This window comes from Sminthopsis crassicaudata, chromosome 2 (assembly GCF_048593235.1).
Source record: "Sminthopsis crassicaudata isolate SCR6 chromosome 2, ASM4859323v1, whole genome shotgun sequence".
In the NCBI taxonomy this organism is placed as follows: Eukaryota; Metazoa; Chordata; class Mammalia; order Dasyuromorphia; family Dasyuridae; genus Sminthopsis; species Sminthopsis crassicaudata.
In genome coordinates this window covers 463382926-463397107 of record NC_133618.1, presented here as the reverse complement: position 1 = coordinate 463397107, position 14182 = coordinate 463382926, and the positions used below count along the sequence as shown (strand labels likewise).

Below are 14182 nucleotides of genomic sequence, written 5' to 3'. Positions count from 1 at the left end.
TTGCAGAGGAGTTATGCATGGCAATTGTAAAGAGACACAAGGAAGCTTATAAAGAAAACCTTTATAATATTAGAAAAATCCAAATAGGAAAGGAAAGATTGGGGATTTCTTCCTCCTAACAGTCAGCTAAGTTGGGCAATTCTCATTCAGTTACAGTTTGTACTAAATGGCATCTAAGGCTCCTTCAACTTTCAGTGATTCATTGACATCCCAGATCCTTTCTACATCATTGGCAGGGACAGCTCAGTGGTGCAATGTATATAGAATGCTGGGCCTGGAATTAGAAAAACCTGAATTCAAACTCAGCCTCAGACACTCACTAGCTGTGTGAGCCTGGGCATGTCATTTGGCCTGTTTGCCTCTGTTTGCTCAATTGTAAACAGCACCTGGTTATCGTGGGGGTCAAGGTTATTGTAGGGATCAAATTAAATATTTGTAGAGCACTAAGCACCGTAGCTGGCACATAGCAAGCTCTATATAAATGATTATTCCATTACTTTTTCTTTCTTCTTCCTTTCCTTCCTTCCTATGTCCTGATTCTGAAAAGGAATTGACTTCCTTAATGACAGTGGATTGTAACAACTCCTTGGATTGCCCTAAGAAATGAGACAAATATCCTCAAATCCAGGGCTTTTCTTCCTCCCAGCCTTGGTCCACTGAGTGAGTTATACTTCACCTCTAAAGTTTGATCTCATTCCCAGACCTTGGTTCCTAAATCTAAGGCAGAAATGTCCAGTGCCCACTCAGATTTAGTCTCAGAAAGGGAACGAGGCATCTGACAGCTGATGGCTCCTTAATATCCCTCCCCCTTTCTTGAATGATTTGTCCACTTCCCTTAAATGACAGCCATCTTCTCATTTTATCACACTTATTTAGGCTGGCTGAGTTGAGAGATGACTGCACAAGACAGATTCCTGAAAGCCTTCTATGTCACAAAAAGCTGGGGATTAATTTCTTCCCCATGGCTGGCCATCACTCCCAGTTCTTTGACTACAAACTCCTGTGCCTCTTTCTTCCCATAATAGTAAGATGGTTTGGCATTCAAGTTCAAGTAGCACAGGAGCAGTCGTTTTTCTGTTTCAGAGCTGGGCTCTAACATGCTTTCCTTGGTCAGGAGACTTTGTTCTAAGATCGTAGAATTCAGAGCAAGTAGCTACCTTAGATATTATCTGGACCATTTTCTAGTTGAAGAAACCAAGACTCAAAGAGAGGACGCAATTTATGGTGTCATGAAAAGAATGAAGAACTGGGAGTCAAAAGACCTAGGTTCTTAACCTGCTTCTGCCAGTAGCTAATTAAGTGACTTTTAAACAAGTTACTTGAGATCAGAGGTACACAGATTTCCTGGGGGTCCATGGATAGATTTTAGGGAGTGTGGAAACTTGAGTGTGAAAAAGGTGGTATCTTTATTTTCACTAATCTCTGGCTCCCTTAGTAATACTATTTACTGAGAAAGGGTCCACTATGGGTTTTGCTAAGCTGCCCAAAGGGCCCATTATACACAAAAAAGGTTACAAATCCCTGGACGAGATGGTTTCTAAAGTATCCTTCAACTCTAACTTTCTAAGCTTTAAGGTTTAAAATTCACTCTATTAATTCTTACCCAGGACCTTTCTTTCACTGTTCATGGGAAATCCAAGCTTTCTTGCTGTGCTAGTGATGCCACAGAACCAGATTTTGTTGATATAAAATTAATAATCTGATGCTGCACCACTGTCAGTCTGACATCCTGTTAATACTGCTAATGTTTAGTATCATTTCAGGAAACATAGCCTGCCCCATAGGTAGGAGCTCTCCCAGCATCTCCCCTCCACCCTCCTCAGTGTCCTTAAGATTTGTTACTAAAAAACCTACGGCAGGAAGTGACCCAGAGAGGTCATTTTCACCATGCCTCTGCCTTTACCCTGTCCGTATACAATCCACAGCTGACAACTGAAGCGTCTATCCATTTTTCTGGGCTGCCTGATTCCTGTTTTCAGGAATATTAAAGGTAAACCATCACAAGCACACTGCAAGCTCACAAATGTGGATCCACACACAGAGGTTGAGCCTCCATCTGTGCCGTTTCCCTTCTTCAATAAGCCATTTGACAGACCCAGAGCCAAAGAAGGCCTTAGAGCCAGAGTACGTACATGAACACTTGCATGCGGGCGCAGAGATTCCTGAAGCTCCAAGTATACTGGTGAGTAAAAGAAATCGTGGAAATGGGCATGATCCTCTGGTCAGGGAGGCAGAGCTGCTGAAAAATGTGGCCAGATTATAACAAAGAGAGTGAGTGCCTAAAATGTCTGCTCTCTCCAGCTCAAAATTTGGGGCTCTCTGACATAGGGAGAGCCTAGGTCTTCATTGAAGGGTCCTCAGGTTAGAGAGAGCTTGGCTGTGGACTTGGAATAAATGGAAATACATTTGAAGATAGAAGCTTCCAGGTTGAGAGAGAGGCAGAATGGGTTGGCGGGACTCCTCAGGGAGAGCAGAATCACAGGAAGATTGGATGCAGCCTGAGAAAGCTCTTAGGTCACTTAAATGCCCATTCAATCTCTAGAGGAGCTGGTCTATAATATGGAACTTACACGCCTCGGCCTGCTGTGGGGATTGGCTGCAGAGTGAGAAATCGGACTCGTTCTGCCTGTGTGCTTCTTGTTTCTGTGTTTGGGAGCTTATCTGGGTCTAAAGCAAGGAAGCAGGGTTTGGGGAAGGGAAGCAGGTGGGAAGGAGGGTCAGTCTGGCTGAAAGCCTTTGGAGACAAAATGCTCTGTCTCCCTTCAGGGAAGCAGCATCCTCACTGGGAACTGCACTGAGCTCTTCCAAGAGAGCCTGAGCAAAAAAGGCACGGCATCTGTCATAGACAAAAAGGACCCTAGAGAGGCAGAGCCCACTGAGTCAATTAAAGGCAGACGAAGGCATGACTTTGCCTAGAAAGATCTACTCTGAAACTTCCATTGCTGCCTTCAGCTTTCTTTCCCTCCTAAGGCTGTCATGTCAGCCACCCAGCCCCCCGCCTCCAACCTCCAACATCCCCAGCCGCTCAGATCATCCATAAGAGAGATGAGGAAGGAGGGGGAAGGGAACAGCTTTCCTGACTGGTCTCTACAGGTACAGCCAAGCTGGGAAGGTTTAGACAATTCTCCCATCTGCCTCCCATCACAAGATGAAGCAGGACCGGCAGATTCCCAGGTAGAGAGGACGAGGCACATACCTTGAGCTGCCTCCTCTCTTCTCTGGCAACTCAGCACCCTACTTAGAGCAGATGTGACCCCGAGAACATAGGCACTCCTCCCCCTGCTGACTCCTCCCCTCCCCTCCTGCCCTCCCCCACCCAGTCCCAAAGGGGGAGCCACTTTATCATTTTATGTCACCATTCTCCACGTTTCCCTCAAGGACCTATGTGACAAACACCTTGGGTTAGACACCAAATGTACTTCTAAAAATTGGTCACTAGTGCGTGTAACAGGGCAAAGCATTCAGAAGCATTCAAATACTGCCCAACAAAGCGGAGAGAAGCACCTGCCCAAGATCCAGGATCAGAGACAGCAGAGTAAATCCTAAGATATTGATTCTGGATGTTCCTAAGAAAAGAATGCTTCTTCCTGATGAAGCCATATTCTTTGGGGGTCTGCCAGTGTCCTTGCCCCCAATGCCCCTGTCTCTTTAGGGTCCCAGAACTTTGTTCTCTCTTCCCACTGAGGTTAAGGGAAAGGGAAGACTCTCCTTGAACTGAAGCCCACCCTCTTCCCCACCAAAAAACCCCAACCACCTACCATTTGTTGTATGTGTGTGTGCATGTGTGGACCTCTAGTCTGAACCTGATAACCCCAGGCTTTAAGGACTTGGATAGCCAGGGCTCTTAGTAGTAAGGAGACAGTGAAGCAAGATCTCTCCACACCCCCACCTCCACACACATATACCTCATTTTTTAAAAAGCCACAAAGATCTTACCATCTATAATTCAGTCAACACCTATCTATTTGGATTTTCAAAGGACAAAATAATTAAAACAAGGGGCCTAATTCCTTTCAACCTTTGTTCTCTTACCACCCCGTCTTCCAGATTGTCATCTACCACACTTGTCCCTTCCCCCCCTCATCTCTGTGCCATCCCTCCCCCCAACCAACCTTAAAACCCTTCTCTCTGTCTAGTCTCTCCTCACACCTATAAGAGACATTATAGAGAGCACAGAGGGGCGAGAGGGTAGGGTAGCAAAAGGTCAGCACAGGCTTTCACATAACCCTTAGGAGGGGAGGGGGGGCTGGTGCCAGAAAGGTAAGAGAGGAAGATGAAAAAGGAGATCTTAATCCTGCCTCCCGATCCAATCACCAAGCTTTCTCTGGGCTAGTCCTGCAAACCAAAACCTAAATCCCAACACTAACGGTCCCCTGCTTTTTCTCCCATTCCCAGTACCATTCAGGGGTCAGATTTGTAAGGAAGAAAAGACAGGACAGTAGAAAGCAGAGGTTTTGCCATCTCCCATTCAGGATGGACCATGATCCAAGGAAAATAGGAGTCTGAGTACCCTCATGGCCCAGCTTCCCATTGCTACCTTCTCTGTTCCACTTCTCCATAAACCCCAGCCAAAGTCTTCCCTTCCTGTCTAGTGTCCCTCAACACAAGTACCACTGGTGACACTGCTGGAGGAGGCATGGGACGGGAGGTCAGCAGAAACTCCAGATGCCTCTTCCCAACAGGGTTGTGACTCCAGAAAGATAGGCTAGAGAAGAGGAACAAAGAAGGTGGGGCCAAATGCACTCCCGCTGCCGGGTCCCCTTCACCCAGACTCCTCTCTCTAAAACCAAATCAAAAGCCTTCCTTCCCCTTGACCTCCCTCCATCACCCCGTAGCATGTCTCAGGGCTGGAGGTGGGGGCCAGTGCCCGTCCAATCACCTGCCCCCCCTCACACACAGTGCCCCCCTTCATCCCCTCCTCCCCCAGACACCGCCCCCTGGTCACTGGCTGGGCTTACCTACCTCTCATTGTCCGTGCTCCGGAACCCAGGGAGGATGTGGCGGAAGCTGTTGTTGCGATCGAGCCTGGGCTGGCTCTTTGTCCGTTTGATGGAGCCTTTGAGCCGGCGGCTGAGGAAGCCCTGTGGGCAGGAGAGGAGGAGAGCAGGTTAGCCCCCAGCCCTCCCGGACAAGAAGGGCAGCCCCGGGGGAGGGGGCCTGGAGGGAGGGCACTCCTGGCTCCCAGGCTCCCTGGCTCCCACCCAGCCCGGGCCAATGCGCATTGCTGTCAGCAAGGCTTGCTCCGGCTCTAGCTCCAGCTCCCGGCTCCAGCTCCCTCGGAGGGCTGGATCCAGCCCACATCTGCTCCAGCCGACGGCCAGCCAGCGACGTAGATGGGAGACTCCCCTAAGCCTCTGTTACCATAGCAACCACCAGCCTGAAGAGCAGATTGTAACTAGGAGGGGAGGGGAGAAGGTGGTCTCTGGGTGGGGCAAGGGGAGTCTGGTACCCCCTGCTTCTGAATCCCTAACTAGTGTCTACCTCTGCGTATATGTATGTGTGTATATGGGTGCATGAGGGGGGGAGAAGGGCCACAAGAACCTATAGCATAGAGGGGACCACCATAGTCCCAATTCCTTACTTCTGAATCTTTTCATCAAATCTTACTGAAATGAGGTCATGGCCATTCAAGGAGGCTCAGTGGACAACAGGCTCCTTGCTTAATCAAAATTCAGAGGTGTTTTCCTCCAGTCCCCAAGATCCTCCCGGTATTTAGATGGAACCTCTGTGGGGTAGGCAGGAGCTCTAACAGCTAAAATCCTGGTTATACAGACAAAGCAGGGGGTTAATTCTAATTTTGCCACTAATTCATTGTATGACCTTGGGCCAGTCATTAAGTCCTACGGGGGTCTCAGTTTTATGTGTCAAATGAGGGGGTTGGACTAACATCCTATGTTCTTAAGTTCTTTTCATTCTGTGACTCCTTGACTCCAAAAGGGCAATGAAATTTGAAAAGACAAAAACTGGGGGAGGGGAAAGGAGAGGGTGGAGAGGATAGCAGTCTTACTGTATCTAGAAAGGAAAATTGTGGCCAGGGTAAAAGTCTAAGAATACCACCTCCAGGCTGTGCTTCAGCATAGCTCTAATTATTCCATTTTCTCCTCACAACAACCTTAGGATGTGGGATTATTATTATCCCCATTTTACAGATGAAGAAATAGAGACAGAAAAATTAAGTGGACTGTGAATAAATAAAAAGTATCTGAGGCAGGATTTGAATTCAGGTCTTCCTGACCCCATCTAACACTTTATCCAATATATTCACAGATAAGATATCATTTGATAACTATGGGATCTGCCAGTTAAGATTACAAGTGGGATCTTTTCTTCTCTACATTTCTTTAAGACTTAAGAGTTTTCCCTTCGAAAGAAAAGATGAGGTCAAATGCCAATTCCTATAAGAAGCCCTTGTCCTCTCCTCCCTCCAACCATGAAAGTGTTCTCTCTTTTCACCGATCCCGCTAATAATAGTAATAATGATCAGCATTTATATAGCATTTAAAGGTTTACAAAGCATTTTACATTCTCTTTACATAACTCATTTTAAGCCTCACTGCAATCAGGAGGTGGCTATAATTATGATAAAGAAACTGAGGCAAGCAGGGTTAAGTGACTTGACTAGGGTCACTAACTAGTAAGTGTCTGAGGTTATGTTTGAACTCAGGCCTTCCTATTTCTAGGTCCAGAGCTCTATCCAGTGTACTTCCTATATAGCTGTTATAACAGTTTGTATCTAATTATACTTTCATACATTGTCTTATATCATTAGAAGATAACAGTACTTAAAGCTGAAGATATCTTTTAAAAAATAATAATAATCCAGTACCTTCCTTTTATAAGTAAGGAAGTTTAGGTCCAGAATAATTCAGGTCTTTGTCCAAGGCCACACAGAGTAGGGATTCAAAAGGGGGCCCTCTGCTTCCAAAACTTCAAGGCTCTTTCCACTTATACCATTCTTCCTCTATAATTTCCCCCCAAGAATAGGAATTGTGATGTCATTTGTATCCCTATTACATCTAGCTATGTAAAGGTTTGCTAAATGACCACCTGTCCCAAATGAAAGACTTAAAAGATTTGGGGCTGGGGGAATACTACAAAGACAGCTGTCTACTTAGTCAACCCTGGGTCATCTCCCATCAGTTTCCCAAGGAAGTTCCCCTGAACCTAATGAATCTGCTCTGAGCTGCCAACATTTCACTGGGCTGACACATAAATTTTCAATTATTTAGGGGTGCCTTATCAAGATGGTGGTGAGGAGTCAAGTGGAGATGGAGATAATTCCAAAACTGCTTCAAATATTAGATGTTATCTATGTAGTATGTTACATGAATAACATACTACCCCACAACTCATGGAGATAATGGCACTACTCCAATGGGCTACTTGCTTATTCTGAAAATAATATTCTACATAATCTGAACATTAAATTTCTCTATTTGAGTAACACAATAAGACAAATTAGGGCTATGATGGTCCTTGTAATGGCCCTTGCTGCTGAATTGTTAATAGAACTCAGGCAGACACAAAGCACAATAGGTTTTGGAGAAGGATAACGATGGCTGTGGGACAGGTAAATGGCTCAGTGCATAGAGCACTGAGTCTGGAGTCAGGAAGACAAGTTCAAATCCAGACTCAGGCACTCTGACTCTAGCTAAGTGACTCTGAGCAAGTCACTTATGCCTATTTGCCTCAGTTTCTTTATTTATAAAATGAGCCAGAAAAGGAAATGGCAAACTACTTCATATCTTTGGCAAGAAAATCCAAGTAGTGAATGGCAAAGCCAGAACTAGAACTAGGATTTCTGACTCCCAGGCTAGTGGTCTTTTCTGGTCAAACTTATTTATTAATTCTAATAGACAGAAGAGGCAGATGTCTTCATACTATATTTACAGGTGACCACATATATTCCTAATATCCATTTTCCTTTGCTCCGACTTCCTTTAATTTAAATCCTCTCAAAAAAAAGGGCAGAGTTTGGGTAATGGAGAAGATAGGAGACCAGTAAGCCACAGAAAGTAGAGAATGGAGGATAGAGTTGGTGACAGGAGATTCCCTCACCAATCTAGAAATGTGGTTCATATAACTCCTGCCCCAGTGGAAGCACAGACCAAAAGAGCTGCTAGAGCTATCTTGGGAAACTCTTCCATGGAAGGAAGCCAAATTCCATCCCCAGGTTTCCCAGTCCTGGCTCAGTATACATGATCTGTTCTTTGGACCGTGGAAAAAGTTCCAAGATAGAGGATTCTCCAGTGAGCCTGAGTTAGAACTCTAAGGGTTCAAAAGCTTCTTTATCAAGTAAAGAGGGTGCAGAGAGTAGTAGAAAGAATACTGGATTTGAGTCAGAAGATACAGTTAGAAAACTTACTTAACTATGTGACCTTAGATAAATCATTTTTCCCTTTTTGCCCTTCATTTTACTCATCTATAAAATACAGGGGTCAGCCACGGAAGATCTTTACAATCTGTTTCAGCTTTGAATCCTTAGATGCTACTCCCCTGAGAAGAAAAATGCAATGATCTCAAAAGTATTCTACAAATATAACCTTGATAGGAAGTCCAGAAAACAGGATTGAAATTTAATGAAAAACCTGATCATTATGAACTTAATTATCTTTGATTAAGCACTTTATGAAGTGAGTCTTGAGTACAGTCTCTCTTTAAGAAAATCCCCTAGAACATAAATCCACACTTATGATTAGCCAGGTAAATTAGGGAAGTAACCACATGACAGAAGAGACCCATATATAACTGTTAAATCAGGATTCTCAAGATTTTTTGTATTGTAATCCAGTGAAACCTACAGTCCCTTTTGCAGAATACTGTAGCTTTACAAAGGAAACCACTAATATTGAAGATTAAAAGAGAAGAAGCTCATATAAAGGTTGCTGATGGGGGTTAAGATCTACTATTTTAAATAGTAAGTCCCCAGTGGGCAATGATTAACAATTCAATGTTTAGGAGGTAAGTGCTGCTATTCAAAGTTTCACTGGTAAAAACTAAAGGCCTTCCTCTTTGCACATTCCAAATAAATATAAAATATAGTTAATATTATATTTAATAATAATTTTAATAATGTGTTTAATATTATATAATATTATATATTTATATATTAAATAATTTAATATTTAATGATAATTTAATAACATGTTTAATAATACATTTAAATGTATGGGTTAGTGAAAAGAATGATATATATTTACAAATATGTAATACATTTAATATATTCATGATAAAAATTTAGCATATTATATAGATTAATGCAAAGAAACATATAGTGTATAATAATTTAATATATGCATTTTATATATATATATATATATGTATTTCATAGCCAAGCATAGTGTCCTGGAAATCTCTCCATGGATTCTTTGGCAGGAGGGGTGTACACTGATCCCAGGTTTAAGAACCCCTACATTAAAATATAAAATGCTAGAAATGGAAAGAACCTAAAAATATTATCTACTAAGGGTGGAAGCTTTTAACATAAAGTATTTTTTTTTCATTTCTGCCTCTTAGAATACCTACTTCCCTTCAAAACTCATCTCAATCCTCCTATAAGGGACCTTTCTTGATTTGCCCAGTTGTTTTCTCTTTAATAAGAACACATGCTGACTTCTTTTAAAAATTCTGCATTTGTTGGTCTGTACTTGAAGCCTTTCAAGCCTAGTAGGACTGGCTGCCATTGTCTTTGAAATTCTGGGGTCATGACCCAAGCAATAGAGACAAATATTTATTGTTCCACCAAAACTGCTGGGAAAACTGGAAAGCAGTCTGGTAGAAATCAAGTTTAGACCAATACTTTACATTATATAATAAGATTAGTTCTAAATGGATATACAACAAATATAAAAGGTCATGTAAACAACAAATTAAGAGGAAAAAAGGAATAAATTTCCTTTCAGATTGAGTATAGAATTCATGATCATGCAAAGGACAAAGAGGATGAACAATTTTGTTTACATAAAAATTTAAAGTTTTTGGATATTACCAACATAGTTTAAATTAAAAGGGAAACAATAAATGAAGGGAAAAAATTATAGGAAGTTTCTCCAATACAGAATTAATTTCTAAGATATATGAAAAGTTGATTCAAATTTATAAGAATGAGAATCATTCTCCAATTGATACATTTGTGCAAATGATATGAACAGGAAGTTTTCAAAAGAATAAATTCAGGATATCAATAGCTATATGAAAGAGGCTCTACTATCCAAACTGATATTTTAAAAAATATAATTTTAAACAAACCTAAGATTGTTTATTCCAACCATAAGGTTGGCAAAGATGACCAAAAAAATATAATGACAAATTCTGGAGAAGCTGTGGGAAAATAGGCATTTTAAGGAGCTCTTGGTAAACAAGCTGTGAATTAGTACAGTTATTCTGGAAATCAAATTGGAACAATTGGACAAAATTGGACAAAAAAGTCACCAAACTATACATACCCTTTGACCCATTGATAATATTTCTAGATCTACTTCCAGAGAGTTCAAAGAAATAAGAAATGTACCCATAGATACAAAAAGAAAATCATAGCAGCTCTTTTTGTGGGGGCAAAGAACCAAAAACTAGGGAGGTGTTTTTCAAGTGGGAGAGACCTAAACAAAGAGCAGAGTATTGTACTATAAGAAATAGTGAAAGGGATGATTTCAAGAAACCTGGGAATACTTGTATGAATTGATATAAACTAAAATTAACAAAATCAGATTTAAGAACACTGATCAATTCAATGATTAACCATGATTCTAGAATACTGATGAGGAAGCATGCTACCTACCTTCCTAACCAAGAAGTGATGAAGATAAGATATGAAAGGAGACATACGTTATTGATCATGCAAGAATATTTTGCTTGACTATGCATTTTTTGTTATAAAGAGGAAATAAATGCTTGTTAATTGAAAAAAATAAAATTTTAAAATAAAGAAAATTTTAAAAACCATCACAGTCCAGGATCACCTCTATATCACAATGTGGCATCATGGTAGGATATAAATATCAGTGATCAGAAATATCTTTAAACAATATATTCTATAAGTTATGGTATAGGAATATAATGCAGTATTACTGTTCTATATGAAATAATGAGCACGCTGATTTCAGAAAAGCCTGAAAAAACTTACATGAACTCATGCTAAGTGAAGTGAGTAGAACCAGGAGAACATTGTACATAGTAAGAGCAAGATTATGTGATGATGTATTATGACAGACTTTGCTCTTCTCAGCAATATAGCGATCCCAAGACAGTTTGATAGATTTGAGAAAGAAAATGCCATTCATATCCAGAGAGAGAACTATGGAGATTGAATACTATCTTCCCCTTTTTTTTGTTTGCTTGCTTTATTTTTCTTTCTCGTGGTTTTTCCCTTTTTTACTCTGATTTTTCTTTCACAACATGACTAATATGATCAAATGATTATGCATGTATAAGCTATACCAGACTGCTTATTGTTTTGGGAAAGGAAGAGATAAAGAAGGGAGAGAGAAAAGAAAATGCAAAATCTTTACAAGTAACTGGAAAAATAAAATACTACTGAAATTTACATTCTATTCCATTTCATTATTCAATGTTTATAGTTCTCAAAATTGAACTTCTTTCAATGGTCTAGACAGGGACCATGACAAATAGAGTTGAATAACAGTATTATAATTATTCTGTAAATATTGCTATCTAGAACATAATATATTTAATCAAGCACCCAAAATGATGCAACATATGAATATGTGTTCAATTAAGTGATTCAAACCATATGTGCTATAACAGCAAACTCAAAGGAAGGAGAACTCAGTGAGAACTTGGGTAGTTGAGAAAGGCTTCCTGGAGGAAGTCAGATTTAAGCAGAAGTAGGAGGATTGGGGTGGAGGGAAGCTGCTGCTTCCCACGTTCATCTTTCCCCATTTGATCTCCAGAGTCTCAAGGAAGATGGTCCTTGAAGTCTAGGTAAGACTGTTTGGAAGGAGAGGCAAGAAGGCGGCAGGTTGACTTGATTACCATTTTCCATGAGAGTAGTGACAGAGATGATAGAGAAAAGAAGCTTTATCATTAATATCACAGATCATTCTGCAATAGAAAGTTTGAAAGCTGAATGATGAGGGTACAGGGCATAGGTAGCACACCAGAGTGAAGGGTGTAAGAGTTAAGACCACAATTTTAAAAATGCTTTTCTTCTGTTTCCCATTGTTTTTACAATTCTTGTTGCCAGAAGGAGCCAGCACAGCACTCATTACCAACTTGGTGGGAAGAAATGGGACTTCTGAGGATTGTGAATACTGACTTGGCAGAGCTAATGAGCTGTAGGGACTTTGGGGGGTGGGATAGTAGAAGCAGACCCTCCAGGGGGCATTAGCTGTCATGGGTATACCCAGGGACTCCCCATCAAAGATGGGGATGTATGGAGAAGCTATGACTCCAAGCCAGTCAGGCAAGAGTCCAATTCCCCTGGAATCTCTGCCCTTGATTATCATAAGAGGGTTAGATTAGAAATGTTGACAATGCCAAAAATGTCCTCTGTCTTCATGGAACTCTTTTAAAGAAATATATTCTAAAAAGAAAAATCTCACAACAATATAAACAACAAATATGTATAAGCCCTACTATAATTTAAAAAAAAAAAAAATCTAGAACCACAACAATAACTGAACTCAGGATCCCATAGAGTTAGGGTTAGGAGTGTGGAAATTGTCCTATTATTCCATACATAGAAGTCTTTGCCTTACAAACAGGCAAATATTTACAATAGTAATCATGGCATAGAGTCATGAAAATTTGGGTTCAAATCCTAGCTATGATACATCCTAGCTGTGTGATCACAAGTAAATCACTTAATTCTCTGAAACGTGCTTTCCTTATCTCTAAAATAAGGGCAATGCTTGTGATGTCTACTTCACAGAGTTGTTGTGAGACTCAGCTGACGTCATGTATGGAGTACTTTGTAAACCTTAATAAGCTTAACAAATGCCAGTTGTCATTATTACCATCCAGTCTAACCATTCCATTTTACAATGATAGAAACTGAAGTCAACTGGCATACCCAGCAATGGAATTGATAATAGAGGCAGAATTCAAATCCACATCTCCAGACTCTCACTCCCCTTTAAAAAAATATGGGTTGTTTAAAAAAAAAAAAAAAAGTTTTTTTGTGGGGTGGGGCAGAACAAAGAGTGAATTTACCAATCTGATAACAGCATGAAAACACAGAAGCATGAGGTTTTGAAGATATTGCCTCTTAACTGGGGTTTAGCCAAAAATGCTCCAAAACTGGACATAAATAACAAAGAGGAAAAGATTATGCATCTTTTGCATTCATAGTTCACAGGGATTATTTTTGAATATTTTGCAGAAACAAGATCTGTAAGAACACCAGTAGCTCATGTATGACAGAGTCGGAACAGAAGATGCACTCTGACCCTAGCAGAAGTAGGAGGATTGGGGTGGAGGGAAGTCCTGCTCTCTGCGTTCATCTTTCCCCATTTGATCCCCAGAGTCTCAAGGCAGAGGCTGAGACAAATCCTTGTTTCACCATGTTTTTCACTGCAATTGACCTTTAAAATCATTTCATGCAAACCCTTCAATTTATAGATAAGAAGAATTAGTCCTAGAGACTAGAAAAAAACCTAGATCTAGGTCACCTACCCACCAGCCATAAAGAGATATAGGATTAGCACCTCCTGTTCCTGATTCCAAGTCTAGTTCTCTTTTCCCAATATTGAGTTATCAGCAAAGCCAAAACTGGTTAACCCAGTAGGGAGTCACTGAAGATCTTTAAGAGAAAGCTGTATCACTATTTATTGTGAATACTGCAGAGGAGTTTCCTGTTCAGATACGGCTTCCTTTCAGCTCTTAGTTACCAACTTCTTGCTGTTCCTTAACTAAGACACTTCCTCTCAGGCCTGGGACATTTCCACTGGCTGTCCTGGACACATAGAATATGTTCTTCTTCTTCCTGGTCTCTGACTCCTGGTTTCCTTCAAGTACCAGTAGAAATATCTCCTTCTATGAGAAACCATTCTGGATTCCCCCCACCCCTCTCAATTCCAGTGCCTTCTCTCTGATGATTATTTCCAATTTATCCTATATTTGGCTTATTTATACATAGTTGTTTGTATGTCTTTCCTTCCCCCATTAAACTGTCAGCACCTTGAGGTGGGAGCTGTTTTCCCTTTCTTTGTATCTCTAGCACTTG

General features: G+C 40.9%; 1 protein-coding gene across 7 annotated transcripts in view; it reads right to left on the bottom strand.

The window, feature by feature from the left end:
* Positions 1–14182, bottom strand: part of DAB2IP (DAB2 interacting protein) — a 307237-nt gene that overhangs the window by 142696 nt on the left and 150359 nt on the right. For 6 of the 7 annotated variants that reach the window (XM_074292965.1, XM_074292964.1, XM_074292962.1 and 3 more), the window contains exon 3: positions 4963–5081. In XM_074292965.1, coding sequence (XP_074149066.1) covers positions 4963–5081 — 119 coding nt within the window. Of the gene's footprint in view, positions 1–4958; positions 5082–14182 lie in introns of all 7 variants that reach the window. The other variant, XM_074292969.1, reaches the window with a different exon arrangement.